The 24,072-nt window shown below is 49.5% G+C and overlaps 7 protein-coding genes across 7 annotated transcripts; all 7 read right to left on the minus strand.

Moving 5' to 3' along the window:
* Positions 1 to 57: 57 nt before the first annotated feature.
* Positions 58 to 2,197, minus strand: TRV_03784 (uncharacterized protein; the record flags this gene model as incomplete). The annotated part of the gene is made up of 2 exons (XM_003022051.1): positions 58 to 2,133; positions 2,195 to 2,197. The coding sequence occupies 2 exons, from the start codon at positions 2,195 to 2,197 to the stop codon at positions 58 to 60; spliced, it is 2,079 nt and encodes a 692-aa protein (XP_003022097.1).
* Positions 2,198 to 3,343: 1,146 nt separating this feature from the next.
* TRV_03785 (uncharacterized protein) lies at positions 3,344 to 5,065 on the minus strand (the record flags this gene model as incomplete). Its single annotated transcript, XM_003022052.1, has 3 exons — positions 3,344 to 3,448; positions 3,507 to 4,907; positions 5,003 to 5,065. 3 exons carry the CDS (start codon positions 5,063 to 5,065, stop codon positions 3,344 to 3,346), a joined length of 1,569 nt encoding a protein of 522 aa, XP_003022098.1.
* A 4,452-nt stretch (positions 5,066 to 9,517) lies between these two features.
* TRV_03786 (universal stress protein family domain protein) lies at positions 9,518 to 12,004 on the minus strand (the record flags this gene model as incomplete). Its single annotated transcript, XM_003022053.1, has 4 exons — positions 9,518 to 9,692; positions 9,761 to 9,822; positions 9,896 to 10,797; positions 10,885 to 12,004. 4 exons carry the CDS (start codon positions 12,002 to 12,004, stop codon positions 9,518 to 9,520), a joined length of 2,259 nt encoding a protein of 752 aa, XP_003022099.1.
* Positions 12,005 to 13,040: 1,036 nt separating this feature from the next.
* Positions 13,041 to 14,108, minus strand: TRV_03787 (DnaJ domain protein; the record flags this gene model as incomplete). Its single annotated transcript, XM_003022054.1, has 2 exons — positions 13,041 to 13,909; positions 13,976 to 14,108. 2 exons carry the CDS (start codon positions 14,106 to 14,108, stop codon positions 13,041 to 13,043), a joined length of 1,002 nt encoding a protein of 333 aa, XP_003022100.1.
* Positions 14,109 to 14,866: 758 nt separating this feature from the next.
* TRV_03788 (uncharacterized protein) lies at positions 14,867 to 15,878 on the minus strand (the record flags this gene model as incomplete). The annotated part of the gene is made up of 4 exons (XM_003022055.1): positions 14,867 to 15,187; positions 15,274 to 15,444; positions 15,488 to 15,668; positions 15,766 to 15,878. The coding sequence occupies 4 exons, from the start codon at positions 15,876 to 15,878 to the stop codon at positions 14,867 to 14,869; spliced, it is 786 nt and encodes a 261-aa protein (XP_003022101.1).
* A 643-nt stretch (positions 15,879 to 16,521) lies between these two features.
* On the minus strand, positions 16,522 to 17,160 carry TRV_03789 (uncharacterized protein; the record flags this gene model as incomplete). Its single annotated transcript, XM_003022056.1, has 1 exon — positions 16,522 to 17,160. The coding sequence occupies one exon, from the start codon at positions 17,158 to 17,160 to the stop codon at positions 16,522 to 16,524; it is 639 nt and encodes a 212-aa protein (XP_003022102.1).
* A 3,800-nt stretch (positions 17,161 to 20,960) lies between these two features.
* On the minus strand, positions 20,961 to 23,659 carry TRV_03790 (uncharacterized protein; the record flags this gene model as incomplete). The annotated part of the gene is made up of 3 exons (XM_003022057.1): positions 20,961 to 22,610; positions 22,685 to 23,437; positions 23,528 to 23,659. 3 exons carry the CDS (start codon positions 23,657 to 23,659, stop codon positions 20,961 to 20,963), a joined length of 2,535 nt encoding a protein of 844 aa, XP_003022103.1.
* Positions 23,660 to 24,072: the final 413 nt, after the last annotated feature.

Consider the following 24,072-nt stretch of genomic DNA (forward strand, 5'->3'; position numbering starts at 1 on the left):
CCCAGAATACCAATAATGTGCATGAACAGTATGTTAGGCCTTCAGCAAACTAGAAACTTAACATAGCAAGGAAGTCGTAGTGAGCCCTGCGAAAACGACTGTTATCAAGCCAAACAAGCCCAAGGAGCCAAATTGCTTCGTCCCCGCTGAACGTTTAACCGAACGTTGCCCTATCATTGACGGTGTGCTGGTAGCAACGTAAGCTTGGACCACACTCCTGGTCCAAGCTGCACCAACTTTCCCATCTTTACTAGCAGGGGATGGCATTTTCCAGTCGGATTCAGACTCATACCAGATTCCATTGACGATAACCCCATCCCCACGAGCCAGCTTTCCCGCCTGCTCTTGTGAACAGGTATCTTTCACCTTCCGAAGGTAACAAGTCGGTTTAGCCATCGGAGGGGCTGAATTGGTCGCTGTAGTATTTGCATCACCCTTAGTGTTAAATTTAGATATATCTACCTTCTGGCCAGTGGATAGGTCAACTGATCCCTGGACGATGCGCGAGAAGAGCGTGAAGAGTGTCTCCGGTTGGTAGGCAGATATCAAGTGACCGGCGTCATATATTCGGGTGAATGATAGATTGCCGAACTGGCGAGTCATACCTCCAACATAGGTATCATTGATGATGAGGGGCGCATAGCCAGCGGCGTTAAAGCCGCGGAGATACGAAGAAGACGAAGCTGCAATTGAAAATGCGGCTGCCTGGCCACCCATCCAGTTGCATATGTAATCCCTGTCCCCGTATATCAGAGCAATTCGTATTCCTTTATTCAGCAGCTTGGCTAGTTCTGAGATGTAATCTCCCCGGTCATAGTCAGCGGTACCGAGGAAGGCGGTTGAAACAGTTGAGCTATAGTCCGTAATATTCATCTGAGCTCCGATTGATTTCTGCACGTGTTCCTTGTTAAGGTATTCAAGGTATGTATGAGGCGGAAATGGATCAAGGCTGCTCTGTGAGATATCGTGGCTGCTACGCCCGAGTTTCGAGAATAAGTTGGGTGTTTCTGACAAACACGTAGAAAGCGCCTCTAGGCACTTTTGATTCACAGCCTCTACGGTGCCAGTGTTTTCAGGGTCGGAAGCTTTAATTTCTTCTCGACAACCAATAACTTTATCTCGGCAGCCGCCCGGCTTAGAAAAATTCGTCAAGAAGCCGTCCTTCTCTTCTTGTGTTATGGCGCTGATACCATAGCTATTGTTGTATGCAAAAATCGGAAAGTAGGGGTTTTGAACAAGGTCGTCAATACAGCCTTGCAATATTCCTATAGATCGAACGTTTATTTCAAGCGTATCCGTAGGAGATAACCTTCCTTCTTTCAGCTTTGCATTTTGATATTCGAAATAAGACACAAAGTTTGGGGCATATTTGCCTCCATAGCTCTCTGAAAATAGGTGAATATTCGCAGCGCGCCGAGACACAGAGGCGTATTGTGGAAACTCCGCTAGAATAGCTTGCAGAACATGCCAAAGCGCTTTTGCAGCAGTGGAAGTGGTGTTTGTGGTGACTTGCACGTTATTGGAAGAAGTTGTACCATTAAGCCAGGTAGTTTTAGACTGGTTCGCTGGTGGTTCAGATGGAGGAAACGTATATTTTGAATCAAGTAGATTTAAGGAACCTTCCCGCAACTGGTCAAATGAGAATCCTGACTGCACAGGTTGGTCAATGTAGAGCATGTTACTGCTCCTGTCCCAGCCCCATTCTCTTGCGCGCGTTCCAAGTCTATCCTTTGCGATCTCAATAACTTCGCATGGTCCGGTCTCTTGAAACACGCCAACAAGGCTGGTACTTCCAGGACCTCCATTCAAGTACACCGTAAATGGCGCGTTTTGAGGGTTGAGTCTCGATTCCACCAACCAGAAAAAGGTGTTGATGGAGTAGTTTTGCTGAATTGACCCTGTTGTAGATGGGGGGAGGCTGACGTAGCCAGTATATTGTCTCTGGTAGCCAAATGCTGTCTCACAAGTCCCTGAGACTGGAGTGGTGTAGTTTATTGACACCCCGTTGGAAATAGTGGCGGAAACCGTGGTTCTTGACGTCCCGCTTGAGAAGCTTGAGGATACCGATATTGCAGAGGATTTCAGGGCCCAATAAAATATCACTCCTAGAGCAAGATAGTGGTTTAGGTGTCCCTAGTCAATCAGTGTCAGGTATCCGTATTTTGTCGAGAATAAACAGTGAAAATTTCCTCACCATTTGCGCTGGAGCGACCAAAACAAATGACCTACCAAAGAATGCGGCGTTCAGGTTAATGCAGTCGAAGAGAATAAGATTTATTGTAGAGAAACAATGAGATTCTCATGTTTGATGGGCAGGAGGCGCAAACTCTGCAATATAGGCAGGCACATACAAAGCTGTACTCCCTACAATCAAACATGCCCCTCAGTAAGAGCAAACGGAGAGTACGAGTTGCCAACAACAAAGAAGCCGTTTGTAGGGGCTCCTCCGAAATAAAGTCACGAGAATGGAATTGAAATCTTTCATAGAAAATTCAGGGTATTAACAGCATGGTTCCTAGCCCCGTCAAGACTCTAGGAACTCCCTTCCGTTCTCTTCTAGGGTATCATTGATGATAGTTCCACATTTGCAGGGATGCTCTGCATAGCAAAAGCCACCTGAACGGAAGATCTTCCTATGATTCGCATCCGATAAGGCGTGTTGGTCGTTTGACAAACGAAGAAGACATGCAGCAATCCCATCTTGTCCAACATGTGGCGTTCTAGTCGGCCAATGCATCGTGCTAAGAAACAAAGAAATGCGCCGACCAGATTGTTAGTTTGTAGATTATCGAAACTGACAGGCTGATGGTTGATGTCGGTACTCTGTACTCTCCACCTTCTTCGCCCAGGATCCAGTAGGCCATTACCCCTGCGGTCCCAGGCAGAATCTGTCCGCCTCGAACAGATAATTCAGCATAGACCATTAAATCAGCGAGTCCACGGCTTTTATCACTGCCAGCGCTGGGATCACTTGCAGTTATGGAGCTTTCGATGTTGAAGGAGTTGAAGTTGAAGTTGAAATTAAAGCGACCCGTGACTTTTGGGCCAAGTTAGCTCGTTAGGGCTAAAATCCCAAACGGGTAATTGTAACAGCATCCTCAACATCTTCGCGTTTCTCACTCTGCTAATACTTGACATGAATGCATTTCCTGAGAGATGTTATCACAGATGAATGGTCACCGAATTTCCTAAGGCGTGCTGCGATGGGAGTTATTGGGATTGCTCAACCCCCACAGAGATCAGCAGAAGAACCATATGTTACAGGCATTGTAGCATGACCATTTGCTGACGAGGATCAGGATATCTGGGGAAAGGAAGAGCGGATCATCCTTTCTATGATTCTTTAGGTTGATACCAGTTCAGTTTTGCGTTTCTTCCGTGGCGGCTGGTTCCCCTGTGAGCTGTTTGGCTGGTATTCCGCAATTGCAAGTCGGACCATCTTGAATCCCTACAATAACTGTCAGTTAAAATAAGTTTGGGTATCGTTGGAATGATAAGTCCCTCACATCGAAGCCTGCCTCTAGGCTAATGATACGCTTTGGCACCACGAGATATTGTGGCTCGAGTAGCTTGTGAGTCAGGCCAGCCGATTCCGAGCATCTGCCATCCTGGCTTATGGCTCTCAGCCCATGTATTCCTTTCTGTCCTACTGAGAGAGCAAAACCCTTTAGGCCCGTCGACTTCGCCGACCCGCCAACAATATCCAAATACTGCCTCTCCCCCCCTCTCGTGTATCCCAGACATATATCAGGGCCTCCCTTGGTGATGAAACGGAGTCCGCTAACAAAAGGAGCTTCGCCAGCCACTACAGTGGTGGCTATAATCTGGTGAATATCATCGGGGATAGCAGTTAGTTGAGTGTAAAATTCCTTGCACCCATCTTGGAAATCCCGGCTCTTCATATCTGGATAATCTGGACATTCACTTTCCATGGGGTGGATGACTCCGCGGCCCTCTGTCCATCTAAGCTGGTTCTTTTCGATATTCAAAGGACGCAGAGAGGTATCACCACTCCAACCTAAAGCTGCCAGTTCAGATATAGGTGACCGAATAAGTTTCCAGATACGCTTTCTATTTTTCAATCCTGGCTCGAAACGTGTCAGATCTCTGAATTTGAAGTATAACCATTTCCAGTCAAGCAAGCAGTTAGTCTTGTTAGCTTCGAACGCATAACCAAGCTCGAGATCTGGCTGGAATCGAGACCTCCAAAAGGACTGACCCAGGTTGGAAGGGATAATCCGGGCCAATCCTTTCGAGGCCTGGGACAATGCCAATGCATCAACTGTGGGTAGCTGAACAATTATGAGCTCTAGGAGTTCAAGGGTGAGACTGGTTAGGCAATTAGGCTCAGCATAGCCACTTATTGGAGCTGTGCTTCGTTCAACCATCCTTCGTTTCTTTCGCTTATCGTTGAGTCGTGCTCTCCGTACGAGTGCTTTTACGCGTTTGTCGTCCTTCAGCGCCTCCCACGGATCTCGGAGGAAGAATGGTTCGGAAATGTCAGGTTTGTAGAATATCCTCGAGCCTTCCACCTTTACAACCCTTTGCTCCCACGGATAGTGCTCCTTGACCCTGCAGGCTCCACCATATTCATGGCCCCAATCAAGGGTGCTCATACCACACCCCAGAATGGGACAGGACCAGAATAAGTCCATCAGGCGTGCTATGGGAACTTCGCCCGGGCTAAAGAACTGTTCGAGAAGGGAATAGCATGAGGCGTGGATAATAAAGCCAGAACGGCACCGCATTGGAACCCGGATGTGCATATTGAATACTACCTCATCCTCGGGATCAAGACTGGCATCTTCCAGGTCATCCTCTGGATCGTCCCATCGGTCGTCAAAATTGGGCGGCGCTCTATATATGAAGTGTGGAGCATTGTTTCTGCTTACTCCGGACACCTCTGGCTGCAGCCCTCGTGCTGGGTTGACGCACACTCCAGTGTTCAGTCAGTCATAGTGGAATTCCTCCATCTCGGGATTAGACATGTATTAACGCTTACATGCTCGATATTTGCTATCCCAATGTACTCTTTGCTTGAGAAGATTATAGTCGGGGAAAACATCTCTGCCGCACAGGACACACCCATGTAATATCATCTTGCTCTAGATCGTCTTTAGTTGAGTATTTACACACAGCGAGGACAATGGACTATTATGTGCATCAAAAAGTATTGAAGTTAGCATTATTTTCGCCCGCAAAGCTATAACTATTTACTCGCTGATAAGTGGCTACGTCATAGTATTGAAGACCGTTGAGATTTTTTGTAACAAAGTTATAACTATGGCAAAGCTAATAAAACAGGCTTAGCTGAGGTGATGCGAAGAGATGTATACGATTTCCGGGCTCGTAGACGAAATAGCACAGTTCATATCATTTGTAACATCCTTTAGCTCTTGGTTTTGAGCAGCAATCATTTGAATTATTTTTGAGATGGCATACGACCGAGTAGTAGGCACCTTAACTAGTTATCCAGCTATTAGTCCCATAACTAACTAGACGATATCCTTTCATTCAATCATCCGACACCCTAGGGGGCATTCTACCCAGAAATTTCAAATGAATCGGGGAAATTGTCAAAGTCTGCCACTACACTAAAAGGAGTGAGCCCACACAAGTAGTAGGCAGAGCTGAAGTTTTTTCGACAGTAATCTATGTTAGAGGGATCAGTGACAATTTTTGCCTGGATATCGATTCGAATTCCTGCTCTAAAGCTCTAAAAGGTCGCTGTATCAGCCCTCTAGCAGCGGCAGACAACAACTTGAGCTTTTCAATCCTCCGAATTTTCGACGTGATAGATCTTTGTCTTTTCTTCCGAAGGTAATCTCACCCACCACTTTGCTCTCTATCTCAGAAGTCTCAAAAAAGTTCGTGTATTGCTCTGGCTACTTCCTCCAGAGTAGTAGAGTAGCCAACCGGGACGGTCCAAAGAGTTGGGCCCTTCCCACCACTGGTGTCTCCAAAGTTGTAGATCAGTTTTTTAACTGACTTTACCTCGAAAGTGAACTCGACCTTTTCCAGCTTTCGTAGGGCTCTCTCCCCGATCTTGGTACCGAATACAACAGCTAGGTAGGAATTGCTCGAGCGGATCATTCACTGGGGCCGTAGCTTGTCAGAATCTAGGATTTGGAGTAGAGATTTCTGCAACACGCCCAATGCTTGCTTGAAGTAATGGCTCTTTTTGATCTTGATCATGGAAGTGGAAGATTACTTCGCTGCCAAATTGTCCCGGCAGCCGTGCACACTCTGTGAAAGGTCTGAGGCCTGTTGCCCCCTGGCAAGCTGTACAGGCACGCATCTCAGGTCTTCCTCGTGACTGGACCAACAGGCCGTTGATATACGAGGGCCGGTGAAGATGTATTTGATGAAGTCCCATGCTGCCAGGAACATAGCGGACATCCGGCCCTGGAAGGGCCAACACCTCCCGGCCCAACGTATTATGTACAAAGAAGGCCAGTTGCTGGCCACCGACCCTGAGAATACCTGGGGTTACCGTCATCCGGGCGATTTGAGGGTCATAGCAGACCAACGGCCTATGTCCAGACCATATATCAGTATCTCCCATGCGTTTACAGCGGCTGGAAGAAAACCTATTATTCACTACCTGTTAGTAGGTTCGATAAGGCTTGGACAGCGGTGGTCAACGCGGCGAGATCTTGGTTACCCCCATGGGAGGGCAGAGCAGGGGTAGTGGTGGTTACAGCAGCAGAGGCAGGAGCACCGATGGGAGGAGGAGCCTTTCACCCCAGGGGCAACATGGTCTCCGGGGGTCGATTCGAAGGAAAAACCACAGGTCTAGGGACCGGGGAAGCAGAGGCAGCAAGATCCTTGAAACCTTTCTCAATCGCGGTAACAACGGACTTGAAACCAGGGGTCTCGCGATGGTAAACGACGGCAAACCCAGGATAGAGACCAAGCAGCGCAGCAAACGAGCAGAGATGCGAAGCACTGGCAAGATAACTGTGCAGAAGGGCAGGATGGGTTGAAAAGCTTTTCTCCCACCATCTTCCTTCCTTCCTTCTCACAACCTCTCATTTCTCACTCCCTTCCACCCATCCTATTCTCAAATATATGCTGCAATGATCAGGGGTGAGTGATAGTGGAATATAGACACCAGTATGTGTTTTTCGTAGCCAGGGAACCTCCTTCGCTTGCTGGAGTCTTCTCTATATGTGCTCGGATATTCTCACTGCTTTGCTTGCCCGACTCTCCTATTTGGGCTTGGTGATTTTCCCTGCCGGTTATTCCGTCACGGATGTGATGGATTCTGAGACCAGGAATGTCGTCTAGTTGCTGTTGCTATGGTATAAGCTTGGGTTGCTGTTTGGTGTTCCACCGTAAGGGTTTTGATCGGATCGGTAGTCACCTTCCAGTAGACCTGGATGTCTAGTATTTAAGGATTTGATTCGAGCTCGTACGAGAATATTATATCCCTTGTTTTTATGGAAGACTGGAGCAAGGATATGAAGTCGTAGTATCAGCTGCTTCCTTTCCAGGTCCAATATCTTCGAGTACCTTGAGATCTTCCCCTTTGATCCCCCGGCTAATTATGGTATCCGGCGGTGGTTTTGCCTCTCGATAGCTTATATAGCGCTATTAGGAGAGCGTAGCTTGTCATCCTTCCTGGAATTTGCACACCTTGTCGACCCTTTTTGGTTCAAGATGCGGCAAGTAGTTGAATGCATAAGCTGTTCGGGAGTATAGGGAGAGAAGGCAATGTTGCGTTGATTGCCCAAGTATTCATGGCTCCCGGATTGCCGCTGTGCCACATAACGACTTATCAGTATGTCTTGATGTATATTATTGAATACATGAAACATACCTAATTAGGAGTATTCCGAACTTCATAGACTAATCCAAGCATGGAGAACGAAAGGAATTAGACCGGGTTCTCCTCCAACCGGCAGCGTTCGCCGGCCTCCTGACGAGCTCGGCGGGCTGCCGCATGAGCATGAGCGACCGCTCAGCGTGCCGGGGAGCCATCAGCTGTCGGTGCAGCTGCAGAAGCTCCTGGCGGCGCGAGCGAGCCAGTGCACCAACCAGTTCGGGCTTCGAAGGCCCAAACCTCCACCCCTAACAGGCGGAGCTGGCGTAACTCGGGGGAGTCAGGCTCCTAATAACTACACCGTTAGTTGACTCACAACCAATAAAAATTTCAAACTTGATCGAGAGATGAAACCTTTGATCCAATCATGATTTGCTCTCGAATAACATCTTCCCAATTAAACGTGCGTAATTCCTTGGAGGCAGCCTTCGGATACTCAGGGGTTAGCCCTTAGCTCAAGGAACGGCTAAACGAGTACTTACTTGCTCACAGAGCTTTCGTGGGCCAGCGCACCGTTGTCACAGAGTCCTGATTGTTACAGGCAAGTCTTTTATCCAAAGATACCCTTCTATGACGAGATCTTGACAAGACAGACATCACATGTAGTTGCTGCCTGCTAGCTAAAGAGCTCTCTGCAAGGCTCTTGGGAGATATAACTACTCCAGCAGTCTGCAGAGCATAAGCAGAAGACGTCAGTGTACTTATCTCCCAGTACATACGATAGGAAGATTGGGTATTTTGGTCATTTCCTAGGTAGAAGTGGGAATGAATTTTGTAGGAAAGGAAAGGATTTCAGCGAGAGGGAGACGGATATATATGCTGTTTGGGGGGCTAGAGTGAAGAGCTGAGTCTTCACTGGGTATCAATGGGGTGGTTGGGAATATTCATCTCCAGCATTCACTATTATCCGCATCTCTAGGTCAGTGAAAGAACCACACTTATGGACAAGCGGTGCGGACAAATACATACGTATCAAAGGAGGATAGCTGAAAGGCTTGAAGGGCTCTCCCGGTTAAAGACTGCGAATATCAACGCTTTATTGAATGAACCTAGCCTAACAAACTCCTATTCCATGACAAAAAACACTGAAAACCTGCAGATGAGACAAGAATCAAAAACTCCAGCCCGTATCACAATCACATATCCGTCCCGTCCATCAGCCCATCCGTCCATCCGTCCATCCATCCATGCCGTTTCGCTGATATGGAATCTGTAGGGTAAAGTAGGTTATGCATTCTCAACGCCATCAAGAGTAAAACCACTCCAGAACATGACATGGCAGGCATAACAACGAGTAGTAGCAGCAGTACGCAGGGGAGTGGGAATTTCAAATAACTAGTTAATAACAGAGCAACAAAAGGCAAAGTGTAGACCGCTTGCTTAGCATTCAAGGTTCAAGTTCGAGTTAGGGTTCAGGGTTGGTGTAGTAAGTTGTATCTTTTCTTCTTTTGTGTTTTGGTAGAGTAAGACCATGCAATGCAATGCAGGTACAAGGCTTGTGGGAGGGGAATCAATCCTGAGAGATGAAAAAGGGCAATTATGTGATGACTAAAAAAGAAAAGTTGAAATCATGCAGTGCAATGCTAGAGGACGTAAAAAATGTAGAAAAAATAAAGCAAACAGTAACAGTCGTGTCGTGAGAGGAGAAGGAGAGGAAGAGCAAGGAAGAGGGAGGTCGTCGATTGTATGGCGTTAATCGATTTTAGCATTCGCAAGTTTCATGTTGGATCCTAGACCTGCGAGGTTGTTCGAGAAACGAAGAGGGTTGTTCTTGAACTTGGTGTGTTTCTTCAGCTTCTTGCGAGCAACCATCACCGGAGCAGAGGACTTGGTGACGAGATAGTTCGAGAACGAGCCCAGAAGAACACTAGCAATATGTTAAGACGTTAGTGAGGCTGTGCGGAAGTATATACGGGGAAAGAAGGTTAGACGAACCCCTTAAGCGCGCTTCGGCCTCTGGAGCCAAGAATGACAAGAGTCGGCTCGAGAGCATCGATCTAGAGGGGGTTTATTGGTTAGTGCGAGGTCTTCTTATGTGTGAGTGTATTATGCGTGGAGTACAAAACTTACCGCCTCTGTGATGAGATGCTTGGGGCTCTTGCAGTGTATCACCTCGACCGCCACACGAACCTGCAGCTTCGTCTTGCGCATGAGACGCACGCATGTTTGTGTGAGGCCGTCAATGGCATGGGCCCGGTCTGCCTCCGCCTTGGATAAGGCTCTAGAATCCACTGAGCCGGTTGCGCTTTCCAGGCCCTTTTCTTTATGGCTGTCTTTCTCTTTCTCCCTGTCGCTAGCAGAACCAGGGAGATGAGTGGTAGAGACATGCGGTGAAGGGAATGATGATGACGGCCGGGTGGGTGCTTTTGCACTGCCTCCGGCCTGTGAATGCATTGTGGTAACCAAGTCCAGGACAGCCTTGTATCCGTCGCTTATTGGCGTTACGGATGGAAGGTCTGTTTCAGACGGTTTGGCAGAGGACGATGAGTTTTCTTCGTCGATGGCGTAGATGGCATACATTGTGTCTCCGTCACGCAAGATAGTACCGATAGTCCACTCGAGGGCATAGACCGATTCCTCGCTCAGGTCAGTAGCCACGAGATAGCTACGGGTTCGACGAAGACCTTGCTCGGCCTCCTCTTGCATCTTGGCAAAATCTCCGCGTACAATAGTGCGGATGACCCTGTTGGGCACCGACTGGTCTGTTGGCGAGAGGTAGACGTTCAGATTCTGGGCCTTTTTGATCTCACTGATCTCAGCCTCATCCTCCATAGGACTACCGTCACGGCCGCCTCCATCTCCTTCATCGTCTGAGCCAACGGGGGTATTGCCTTGGGAGACGGTGATATCAAAATTAGTGTTTGGATGGACACTGGTCTTGTGCTTCATGGGCTTTTCAGCCGCTGCTGCAACAGCGCGGTTGTCGGGCTCAAGCAGAGACCGGACTTTATACGTTGACGACACGGTTTTGCCTGTATATACTTGTTAACACCACGACACTTAAATCAGAGTAGGGAATATAAAAAATAAATAAATAAAAAATAAAAGAGAATACATACGTTCTTCTTCGGCGGCTGCCAGGAGACTTCTGACCTTTTTGGCTGCTTCTGGGTCATCTAGATCGCGATCAGTTCCCTGGCCGTCTCGCTTCTTTCTCGTCCGGCCACGGCCTCTTCCAACGCCCAATCGCCACAGCTCATCGTCAGAGCTTATGTCTTCCTCGTCTTCACTGGTGTGGTCCTCACTAAAGCCGCCATCAGGGGTATCATAGTAATCTTTAGCAAGTCTAGTATCGGAGTCTGAATGCTCAGCCAGGTCTTCCAGTTCCTTTTTCTCAATGTGAGGCAGATGGGCCAAACTGCCACTTGACCGCTGCAGGGCCGCGTTAGATAGCTTTCTATATGCGTGATCCAAGTTGATGACCCTGCCGGAGTCCGTGACAAAGGTGTTGACGTTTGACTTTGAGTTGGCTGCCTGTGGATTCAGACTGTTCAGCGAGCGTGGTGCCGGAGACCGCGAGCGCATGGGAGATGTGGAGCTGTGTGGAAATCCACGAGCATGGCGGCCGATCTGTCTGCCACGCGGGAAACCAGGTAACGGCCCAAAGTCGGCCCCGGACATGACGGCGGCCATGGAGCTGGGGTGGTGCTTGTTGTTACTGTTATGACTGTTGCCGTTTCCAGTGACGCTCTTCTTGCCACCCTGGGTGACTCGCTTTGGCAGCTGGCTCGGTACGCTGGGTAGCATGCCAAACTGGTACGCCTCGACGCCGGTCTTCTTCCCTATCGACGGCAGGCCGCCATAGGACGACTCTGAGGCCCTACGCAGGCCTTCCGGCTCGTGTATGGACGGAGTATGGGCTGAGGAGGTGGGCGAGGATGCCGCGCTGTGAGTCTCCCTCAGCGGCGAGGGTGATATCGGGTCGAGCATGCTCCGGACGCTGGCAGACGACGACTTGACCGACCCTGGCCGTCCAGAGGGAGCAGGCGCAACATCGAGCATGGAGCGGATGGGAGGAGCTTGTACGGTAGCATGGTGGTGGGGACGAGGAGACTGGTTATGCTGGCTCTGAGGGCTCTGGGGGCTGTTCTGCTGCTGCTGCGTGCGGCCCTGGAGGATCTCGAGGATCTCGCGCCGTTCCTCGTCAAGGGCGGACTCGAGAGACATCTTGGGGACCATGGTGAAAGGAAGAAGAAGAAGAGGAAGAAGAGGAAGAGAGAGAGAGAGAGAGAAAGCGAGAAAATACGAAAGCGAGCGAGATAGGCTTGGATCTGCTGGCGGTTCTGGTGGAGCCAGGCAAAACCCGCCCGCGCCCAAAAAGCTCGACGGCGACAGAACGTCAGACGGAGGGACACACTGGCAGCGAGTCGTTCAGGACGGACAGCAAAAAGGGAGGCAGCGAGAGCGTTCCTGCGATGATTCCCAGAGTCAGGATGCTGGTTCGGTCGTGGCGCCGCAGCCACAGGGAGCGTCGCTAGCGGCAGCGCTGGTGGGACAAGGAATCAAGCTGTGCCAGTCAGTCTCACGGCAACAGGACGACGCAGGGCAGCGAAGGGGAGGACAGACAGACAGAGGCAGAGAGACAGAGACGGAGAGACGGAGAGAGGCAGAGAGACGAGCAGGTCGGCTTTCAGGGTCGCGATTCAGAGCGCGGGAGAAGGCGAGGATGTGGCTGAAGCAGCTCGTCCATGTTGTTTATATTAGGGCCTGGGCAAGACGAAGAACAAGGAAAGGCCAAGCAGAAGCGACCAGGAAGCCCCCGGGACGAGATGCGCTTGTTCGTCTCGTCCTGGATAGCCGTTTCGCAGTTGTTGTTGTTGCTGATGCTGGTGATTGTTGTTGCTGGTGATAGTTGTTGTTGGTGTTGCTGCTGGTGATAGTTGGTGATAGTTGGTGTTGGTGTTGTATTTGGCAGAGGACGAGCCGGCTACATAGTAATAACACAGAAAACGACGACGACAAGACAGAGACAGCTGAGGAAGAGGAACGCCTGCTTGGCATCACATTCGGGCCTGCAGGGAGGAAGCAGAGAAGAAGAAAAAGCGCATGCAGCAGACCCGAGAGAACTCCCTTGCTCCAACAAGCACCGTCCCAGGCCAACCACGCAACGCCGAACGGGGAGAACGAAAGAAGACACCCGGCACTAGATAACACAGGGAGGGCAGATCAGGCGGTGATCGAGGGGACGGGGAAAAGGAATTATGGGCCCTTCACTTCACGGCTTTGCCCTCTTGCGTCCATTACTCTTATTCTTAGCATTATTCTCGCGTGGCTGGTGCTGGTTCTGGCCATCGTGGTGGCCCCGGTCCCGGTCCAGTGTCCGGGTTCGCGGCTTGTGGAATGCTTCTTCCGGCGGTTCATCGTCCTCTGCAGCCCGCTTCTTGTGCTTGTGCTTCTTCGGGGCGTACTTGGCCTCCAGGTTGGCCAGGAAGGACTCTCCCCGGCTCTTCTGGCGCTGCTGGATGAGCGCCATCAGCGCATCCTCGCCCCCGTCTCCGCCGCCTTTACCTCCTTTGGTCTTCTTGCTGCTGCTGCTCTTGTTGCCCCTACCGCTGCTGCTGCTGCTGCCGAACAGCTTCTCTTCGACCCCGAGCTCCCGGGCCATCTCTATGGCCTCGCCGGCTTCCTTCCTTGCAGCCCTACGCCGTGCCCGCTTCGTCTCCGCCGGCTCCTCCGTGAAGGCTGGATAGTCCGCGACCTCACCGGCCTCGATGGCGTCGCGGATGAGGGCGCGGAACCGGTCGTCGTCCTCCAACACGTCGCTGGCCATGACTCGCTCGTAGATCCCGTCCATCTGCCCCTTGCACTCCTCATATACCCGCAGCAGGTCCGCCCTCTCCTCGTCCGAGCCCTTGTACTCCTGCTTGAACTTGTCCAGCAGCGTCCCGTCGATCATGACGCTGAACTGCTCGCGGTAGAAGTCCGTCCAGCTGAAGTCGTCGTCCTCCAGGTCCAGCGACTCCGACGTGTTGCCCGTCGTGTCGTAGCGTCGACGCCGTCGCTCGTCGGACAGAATCGCATACGCAAAGGCGATTTCCTGGAACTTCCGGTGGGCGTCATCCTTGTCCTTATCCGAGACCTTGTCTATGTCCTCGCATTAGCACTGCTGTTCAATATCATATCACTGTATATCTATCACTTTGCGTTTACCTGGGTGGTGTCTGAGGGCCTTTTTCCTGTAGGCCGACCTTATCTCGTCTGCGCCCGCCTGCTCGGCCACGCCCAACACCTCGTACGGGTTGATGCACGGCGGCTCCTCGCAGTCCACGCCGTCAGAGGACATCGTCGCGCTCTCGGTCTGCCGTTTCTTCTTCTCTTTCCAGCCTCTTTTCTGCGTCTTTTCAAGCGTTTTCTTCTTCTTCTTCTTTTCAATTAAATTCGACGTCGCGAAAAGTCGCGGGGAGACGCGTTGATTAGTAAGAGATGACTAATATGTCACGTGGGATTATTAAGATATTAGTCATGATGTACAAGAAGTTTTGTTAAAAACAGACGAAGCGACGGCGACCTCAAAAGCTCAACACTCAACACGCGCGATGAAACATGCACAGGATAGCGATGTGATGCTACTACGAAGTACGGAGTGCTGCAGCCTACTTAGAATATATAACCGCTACAGGTGTGGCTGGTGACTTGTTTTACCCGCATCATAAAACATGTTTATATCACAGCGAGATACCATACAAATTATCAGCTTCCGATGCATCAAGTCGAGCAGGTTAAGCTATTTGATCAAGGATCTCGCCACCTCCCCCTGACGATCCATCGACACCCCCATCGAGATCCTTGCATGATAACGAGCTTGTCGATAAAGTGAGATGAGTAATCTGATAACAAATGCACATTGCAATATCCCCATGTCTGCTCCTCCAGTTGAACTAACCATCTCACCAGATAACTGCCATGATAACCCCCTAGAACTGGACCAGGTAAAAGAAAACTCCTTAAAAGTGATGAGAAGAAAAAAAGAAGACATCCATATGAGTCTGTCAAGTGGCATGAGATACCATGGACCACGTAACTGGTTAACCAGGAACCATTTCATTTGTCCTTGGAGCTCAAGGCAGCAGCAAGCACGCCTCTCCACCAGGTCTCGTCCTTGGGACCCCAGTGAACGACTTCAGCTAGCTCTTCACGGATAACCTGGCGCTGGATGGGAGACAGGACGACAGGTCCCTCCTTGACGATTGTCTCGGCCAGGGCCACCGCGTCGGCAGAGTCACGGTCGATGTGGGAGTACTCACTGTTACGCTGGCCGCAGAGGCGGATGGACAGCACCAGCAGGTCGGTTGGTCCGATGTAGGGGAGGCAGTTGATGTCGACGTCTCGGACGATGGTTGCTGCCATGGGCATGTAGGGCAGCTATGACATACCATACCCCCTTGTTAGTCACCAAATATCTGACGTGAATACACGCGACTAAAGAAGATCGAAGATCGATCACTTACGCGGCAGTTGGTGCTGAAGTCAACCTTGATCTGCTTTCCGCCTGGGTGAGAATAGTACAGGCAGCCCTCGTACTCAGTGAACATGGTGTCGAAGGCTTGCAGCAGTCTGCGGTGCGCCACCTCCGCGTTGGGGATGGTGATCATGAAGTCGACATCCTGCTCCTCAGTTAGCTGCCAGACGCGACATATACCCCCTCCAAGCTTTTGGACCTACCTCTGGGTCATCAGTTGGCTGACGTTCAGCAACGTATCTGCAGATAGCAGCGCCTCCGATGATGGCCACCTTGGTATGGGCGAGATCAGGGCATTTCTTGAGGCAGAGGATGACTGCGCGAGCCGTGTCCTCCATTTCGGCGAAGGTGGGAGTGGTGATCATCTTTGCAGCTTTCTCTGGCCTGGTCCTGTCTGTGAAGCTCTGTCAGAGGCGTAGGCAGCAGGATGATGAAGTTGAAGCAGAGAGAGAGAGAGAGATGAAGCTGAAGATAAACAAACTGGTAGGTGAGAGAAGAAAGAAAAGAAAACAAAAGAGGGAGAGAGAAATCAGACGTCTTTCCTTTTATACCCTTCTCGGCGTGGGCAGTGGCAGGGGCCGGCGAGACAGGCATCAACCTGCTAGAACACCCCTCTCAGATAGCAGCACTCATTGATCACAGCAGATGACCTTCTTTCTCTTTCTGCATATACCTACCTCTGTCGAGGCTGTGAAGGGCCTTAGATTGAGTCAGTCTGCCTGCCTGCTACGCCGCAGGGATATCAAGGCAGCAGTGGCCGCTTGAGGCCGCATTGAATTTTACTTGCTTGCTCTGCTATACAGTATCGATCATCTTACTACTTTGGCTGGCCATACTGATCAACGAAACCTCAGACATATCAAAATACTTGCATGGTTGACCTGTTCTGGACAGCAGATTTACATAGTATTCAGAAGTTACCGCAGACTGTTATCAAAAATGTATTCAACAGAGAAAACTTAGGTAAAGGAAAGTTCCGTATATTGAGCATGATATCGTCTTTTAAATATATTATCTGCATCAGTAATATGCTTACATGACAGTATAACTACTTACTTCAGAGGTTGTATTAGGCCCGCCGCATCCCTTCAAAAAAGAGAATAGCATATATGTTTGATGGCATATCTCCATCCAAGGGTCATGTATACCGGCCATTGTAGTTTGGAAAAGGACTGTCACAGCTGATAGAACCTGATATCAAAGTCAGGCTAAATGAATACCATGTCAGCACATATTTCTACTCCGTATAGCCAACCAATAGCAGATTTATGAGCACATCCTCCACCTTGCCGTATTGGTCTAGAGGAAGTTTCTCTCCCTCAGTTAAGCCGTTCACCAGTCTCAGTGTTAGTTCCCCCTCCTCGGGGTCAGATTTCACAATCTCACCCAAGGGGAAATTCAACCACTTCTCCTTTCCCAATCTTACACGTAGAAGTAAGTTTATTAGAACAGAGACGTCTTCCCGCTTTGTCTCTCTTGACCTCAAGGCAGAAGAATTTTCAAGGATCTCCGGCGCTGCAGCTTCAATCTCATCTACTGGGGTAGGTGTACAACAAGGATTCGGCACAAGCTCAACAATATCCCATTTGAAGTAGAAGGTATCACTCCGTGTTTCTTTTCTGTGTGGGGTATAATAGTCCCTAGGAATCCAATGCTTCTGAATATCCGTCGAAAATCGCATTCTTACGATATTCAGGCTCATTGCGCCAACAGACACAGGAATTACTAGCCTCGCGCAATGTTTTGTCTTATTGAGGGACGTTAAGCATACAGCACGTTGAAAAGCATCAAAGTCAATGCCATCCTGCGGGATCATTGGGAAACGGGCAATGAGCGAAGAAGTGGAAACTTCTCCAAAGTAATTGAAGAGCAGCATCAGAATCTACCTCTTCAGAATAGGTTCTCCTTATATAAAGTCTCAAGTTTTCTGCATTCCAGTCCAATATTTCCTTGTAAGTAGGGGGTTCACAGCAGGGTTGAAAAAACACCTACATTTTTCCTCTGAAAGACTCTTGATGCAGTCCCTCTCAAATATTTCTATCAGGCGCGTCTTTACTTCTCTTCCATATCTAGTAATGTTTGCAGTTAAGTCTCGATGGATAGATTCTATTATATTCTTGTTAGTTAAATCCAACGGAAATTGGCTAGACGATGGGCTTTTGTCTTCACCAGGACCGGCTTTGGTGAGGTATTTCTTTGTATCTGCCCAGGATGTATAATCGCAGCTGCCAAAGACAATATTTAGAATCCAGACCCAAGTACAACTAAAAATTGCTTCAACAGAGATGTAAATGACGATCCAGTTCTGAGTGGTTTAGAGATAACAGTAGGATAAGACGGCTCAACTATTTGGAGGCCAGGCGGCTGAGGAGACTCGTATGTGTATGTTCATCCAAATCTATAATGGTATCAGGTATAAGTCATGTTATTATCTAAGCTGATTTAGACAATGTAGATGGGGGCGTTAGCCAACGCCAATATGGGATGACCCCATTCCTTATATTCTCCTTTGCCGCTGAGGTTTCTATTTTGTATAAAGCCGGGTATAAGAGCATATAATACTCCGTAAATAGTATGGAAATGTATATACTGCATACTATCCCGTAAGCTCAATATTTGTAACTCCATAAAAACCTGGATTCTTTGGTATTGGTATGAGGTCGAATGCTAATATTAGCTTCGCCACGGTATGATGCGCTCAACGGCATAGCATCACCCTGCCTGGCTCAATAAATCCAAATCATGGCGAGACAAAACAACAATTCCTTTCAGATCCCCTCTAGAATACTTTATCCAACACATAAGGAATGGTAATAACATGGCGTGTTTCATCCCCTTTTCCCCCTGTGAATGTTGCTTTTGAGCTTAGATTACATAAGCCTAGCCGCAACGGCCCGCACCCTTAACTTAGCCTAGTCCGCTTCTGGCTAGCTTGGCATCCAACTCTTCATCTGCATCAAATATCAGACATCAACGCTTCTTCTCCCTTTCGATCCTTTTCGACACGAAGTCAGTCGAGCGAGAGGTGGGACAAGGGACAGAGAGCCTCGGTTCGTTTTGGGCTACTATAGTTGAAATGGCTCGGGATCCCATGCTCTACGGAGTTTACAGACCGAGCTGGATACTCCGTACCCATTAAAAATCTGCCTTGGTTAGCTACGGTGGTTCCGAGAAAAGATGTAGATCACCCTCGCAAGCTACCAAGAGCTCTGGCATCCCAACTAGCTTCAACTGCGTACCTGCAAGACAGAAATACCATGCATACAAATATTGCTTGAGTCCTTTAAGCTCGCTGACCCCTTGGCAGAGCTGGGATACTACCTGCAGTGGCGTGTCTTATGCTGCCAGCAACCAAGTAGTTATATTGCAGCATGGCATGCCTGGAGCTAGGCGGTTTAACACATTTTCACGAGCTTATTCTTATTAGGGCCATTCCTTTGCTCGGTCACTCCATGGATCTTCATATATCTCGCCGTCTATTGATATTCCATCTTTGCGGCAAACATATCCGCACGTCCGCCGAATATTCTTGTCTTCAAAAGACGTCCATATCATATGATGCCTGATACGATACGCTACTATTCACACCCTCAAACTTATCTCTCTAGAGTTAGCCAAGTGTCTGTGATGCCGATACTCGCTGCTCTACTCGGAGTATCGGAGTATGTCAACTCGGACGATTGAGGAGAAAATTACGGTCATTACTTCAGCATGTGTTTCATGAATGAGGGATTAGGACGGTTCTACCACGATAACACCTGTGTCATACGAACAAGCAACGTTCAAATTCAAGGGCCTGTCGGAATCAAGATTTGTCTCCAGCCAGCCGAGGTGCTTCACCACTTATATGCTATGCGGTTCATGAAACAACATGGAACCATCTTATGGTCAGGTACCCCGTAATTGAAAACGACTATGTGAAGAGTTTAATTTGTGACCCCAAGCAGAGTATGAGAGCCAGTGCAGGAAGACTTAGCAGTCGTATATAATATATGTCCTCAGTAGACGAAGACATATATGGAAAGACATATTGACAAGCTGAAGTATTCAGCCTCGGAGTGAACAATAAGCAAACGAGACCAGTAATATATGATATAAGACACCGAAGTAGTACAGTTGCCATGGTACCATTTATAGACTTCGAAAAGGATCCGATACACTAAGTTCAATTTCGCCACATCTTGTACACCTTTTGAACCATGCTCTGATGAAAAATGAATTAATTTTGATTATTTTATCGATTGGTTGATATATATGTATGTATAAGGCAGGTTAGATGTCACGATTAAAACGTAGCGCTCCGTATTTATATAAGTACAGTAAGCCTTAAGGCCAGAGCTGAGCCTGAGCCGGAAACCGAAAGAAAGCGGAATCAAAAAAACGTAGAGCCATTTCCCAACCCAGCCAGCCCTGCTGCCAGACAAAATGGATTGTACAGGGCAAGGAAAAAAAAAAAAGTAAGAAAGCAGGAAGAACAAGGTCCTCCAGTTAAACAAAGGGTGTTTTTGTTGCTGCTGTGCTGTGCTGTCTATGTGCATGAAACAGGAAAACAAAGCAAGAAATATGAAAGGGGTCCAGAGAGGATGACCGCATAATGAATGAATATACAAGTAGTATTAAACAGGATGGGGAGGGTTAGACATAAGGAAAAGTAGGTGGGGGGAAGGGGATATAGCCGTGCAGGTTGATATGTTGGTTGGTTGGTTGGCTGAGGCTGGGAGCAGCACATGGACCGGTTCGCAATGGGGGGAAGTTGCCCCGAGTATATAGTTAAAAGAAGGTGGGTAAAGGACCAAGCTCAATAGGAGCAGTAGATTGGTGGAAATAGGAAAAAGAAAGGAAGCGAATGCATGCATGCAAACAGAAGCCGACCACCTGCCATTTCCCCCTATACCGGAACAAGGGAGAGAAGTATAAAGAGGGAAGTATATCAACAAGTGCCTGAGGGAAGTGGGGGCGAAAATGGGGGCAGAGATTAAAATATTAATAAATAATATGGATAAATGCGTAAATGTGGTGGTAGATGGGATATCTGATAGACACGCAGATAGCAAATAACACAACATGTAGGAAAGCCGCAAGACCAGCTGGGATCGAACCGGGATCTAATAGTCAGGCAGATAAAGGAAACAATGGGGTATAAAGAAGATGAGAAGGAAAAGAAAATGAAGTAGTCAAGTCCAGTCCCGTGGAGTAGGGGGGCGCGAAGGGAGGGTGTAAGAGAGGGACGACGAGAAAATAGCAAGCAAGCAAATCAGCTATGATCGCTTAAGAGCCGAAGCGAGGACGAGGAAAAAAACAGCCGAAGATGATAAAAGATAAAACATGACCGGGCCCACCAAAACCTCTCTATGTGTATATGAATGATGAACAAAATGTATAAATGAGAAAAAAAAGGGAAAGAAAGTTAGGAGTAAATGTCGAGTAAGCGGAGGTAAAATGATCAAAAAATGCAGGATAAAGATGAGAGCAAAAAAGAAGGATTAGGAAATAGCGAAAGATGGAGAACAAACGAAAGAAATGAATGGTTTGGGGATGGATACGCTGGGTAGGGTCGCTGAGTAGCTGCTGGTGGTGGTCGACGGTGGTGGCGAGGTGGTTGGCGGAGGTATGGGATGAGCGTATCCATTAGATTAGGCCGAGTCGATAGACATGGCGATGATTGAACCACGTCTATCAAAAGCCACCTACGCCGACGGCGCTAGGCCATTGATTGTCATCGTACGGAGGCGTGGGACCTTGTCGATTCCCTAGGTTTGTGGTGACAAATCCCTTGGCCATTGGTTTCGAGGGCGTTTCGTCAGGAGTCAGCGCGAGGCCAATACCCATGCCCATGTTCATACCCATGTTCATGCCCAGCCCGTCGCGTCTGGCAGTCGGAGAAGGGGTAGGATACGGATTGTGACCTGCGCGACAGCTGTCATCCACTGTCCGTATTGACGGAGTATGATGCATTTGTGTGTCAAGGTCAGTGTCGATGAATGGGTATGTGTTTGACGCCTGTTGTTGTTGTTGCTGCTGCTGCTGCCGTTGTTGTTGTTGCTGCAGATGGTGCTGTCGCTGCTGTTGGTGGTAGACGTGTTCGTCGCTAGGCGGCTCAGGCTGATCGGCTAGCAGATGCCTGGCAGCGTTGGAGGTAGAGTAGAGTACCTCCTGGAGGAGTTCATCTTCCTCCTCCGGTGTTTCGTACCGCTGAACGGGACGAGAGGACAGCTGCAGAGCACGTCGAGTCCGACTGGATATGGGTCCAGCTGCAGGATTCTGAGCAGTGTTTGACACACTTTGGGCAGGAGAAGGGATCTGGCTTATGGCAGCGACGCTAGTCGCTTGGGGACTAGAGGCCTTGTCCAGCGAATATTTGACATCCTGCAATGCCTTATCGAGATCCGCAAATCCATTTTTCCCCTTGGCCATAGATGACTGCTTTGCTATCGGGCTGGTGGTGATGGGGTCAATGGCCATGCTCGACCGATTAGATGTAGGACCAGACCAGGCAGCACTAGCAGCATTAGCCTCCACGTCATCTGCTGGAATAGTAGTCTGATTTCTTCCAGATAACCGACGAGCCCGTTTCCGTAGATGAGAGAAGAAACTTTCTTTCTGGGTGGGTGTGGTAGCCGTAGACCCGTTGAGAGCACGCTCTGCCTCTGCTCGGTGGGCATCTGAATAGTGATTCCCATTGCTGTTGACGGACAGCTGGCGAGCCACCTTCTTGGACGCAGCTGGGTTGGCCTGCTGTGTGCCGTTTTGGTTCGCTGCCTTTCTGTCTGGAGAATTGGCGTTGGTATTGTTCGCATGAGAGTTACCCTGGGCTGTGACGGCATTGGAAAGAGGTGACACAGGCCGAATGGATGGAAGGATGGGCATGGGAGCACCGTTTGCCCAAGTAGCACGCTTCGATTTTGTTTTGACCTGTACTTGTACAGCCACTTCGGGACTGACCTTTACCATGGTAGCCTGCTGTTCATTTGTAGACGATGGTTCTGAGGTGTTCTCAGCCATGTTAGCCAGAGCCGGGCTCTCTCGTCCAGTAGCTCCAATAATGGACCGTCTGAACCATGATGGCTTGGAGACTAGTGTTGGTGTGGGCGCATCGACATCCTTAACCTTGAAGTTCTTATCGCTCTGGCGGCGGCCGAGTAGACGAGCAGTAGACGACTTGGGCCGTAGCGGATCGACGGCGTCTGTGAAGTATTCGTGATTGAGGGCCTGAGTCGAGGTAGGACGAGCTTTGGGGTCCCACATAAGACACCATGTCACAAACTGGCTAAGAGCGAGCGGCCAGTGTGTGGTTGGGAGAATTGTTTCCAGTGCATGGGGAGCCATCTGCAAGGTCAGTATATCATACACATATAAAAAGCCAATAGAAGGGGTAAAATAGATAAAAGGCGAAAACTCACTTTTGGGAACGAGAAGCCGAGCCGTTGAGCGAGTTTGATTCCGTCTCGCCATTCACCACCGCCGACTCTGGCACCGTTCTTGCTGTACCAGTTGCCAGGCGAGCCCATGATCTCGCACACGCGCCATACCTGGTCGATCTCGTTCTTGCCGGGGAAAAGGGGCTTCAGGGTAGCTATTTCGACTGCCATGGCGCCAACAGCCCACATATCGACTGGAGCGGAGTACGCACCGGCTCTGAGCAGCACCTCGGGAGCGCGGTACCACCGCGTTGAAACGTAGTTTGTGTACGGTCGTTTCGAGTGTGTCTCGCGGGCGAGGCCAAAGTCAGCGATCTTGACGGTGTAGTTTGAGGGCGTAGAGGGCGGGGTGACGAGATGGGAGTAGCGGCTGAAGGTGGACGAGGAGGACTCGAGCGAGGTGTTGCTGGAGACTAGTATGTTCTCGGGCTTGATGTCGCGGTGGAAGAATTGGTGGGCGTGTATGTGGTCGAGGCCGGACAGGATTTGGAAGAGGATGGACTTGACGGCCTTGGGCTCGAGGGGCTTGTGTTCTCGCGCCTTCATGAGCTGGTAGAGGTTGCCGTCCATGTACTCCATGCAGATGTGCAGCTTCTTGGTGCCCGGGTCGAGGAAGATGTCGTAGGCAGGCACCAGGTGCGGGTGCTGCGGCAACGAGCGCAGGAAGACGACCTCGCGGAGATCCAGACACTCGGTGAAGGAGTTGTATGTCTTCTTCATCGTCTTGATGGCGACCTACAGCGGGCTCCTGTTAGCAAAAACTGGCCCTGTCATAGCTGTCAAAAGCTAGTGATCGTGATCTCTGGGTCAGGAACGGAGGCGTACCATGGTCCCTCGACGGGCGACATTTGAGCCTGCAGTGCGCACTCTGGCCAGGGCGACGCTGCCGAAGCTGCCATCGCCGACCTCCTTGAGGACCTGGAACCGATCCTCCAGCGAGGCCATCTCTATCGTCATCTGTAGTAGTTTTCTGTGTGTAGTTGTGGGTGGTGGTAATCTGTATTAGCTATTCGCGGAGTCTGCCAGCAGAACTGCTTTCGAAAGGAGGGAAGCTCAGACGAGCCGACACGCAGACGGTCAGCGGAGAGTCGACGGCCAATGGAGTGTTTCTAGCAGGGCATGTCTGTATTATCTGCGTGAGCTGGAAGGAGTAGCAGTGGTGATGTAGTAGTAGTAGCAGTAGTAGTAGTAGTTGTTGTTGATGTTGTTGATGTTGATATTACTATGCTGGTGGTGGTCGGGGGAGAGGGACATGTCGCGGCGAAGGAGAGGAGAGGGACGAGCGAGCGACGAGAGAGAAGAAGAGGAGGAAGAGAAGCGGACTGGACGAAGCAAAAAGGAAGACGAGCATAAAAAGAAGAAGAAGAAGA

Source organism: Trichophyton verrucosum (genome assembly GCF_000151505.1).
Source record: "Trichophyton verrucosum HKI 0517 chromosome Unknown contig00307_1.f1.exp, whole genome shotgun sequence".
Lineage (NCBI taxonomy): Eukaryota > Fungi > Ascomycota > Eurotiomycetes > Onygenales > Arthrodermataceae > Trichophyton > Trichophyton verrucosum.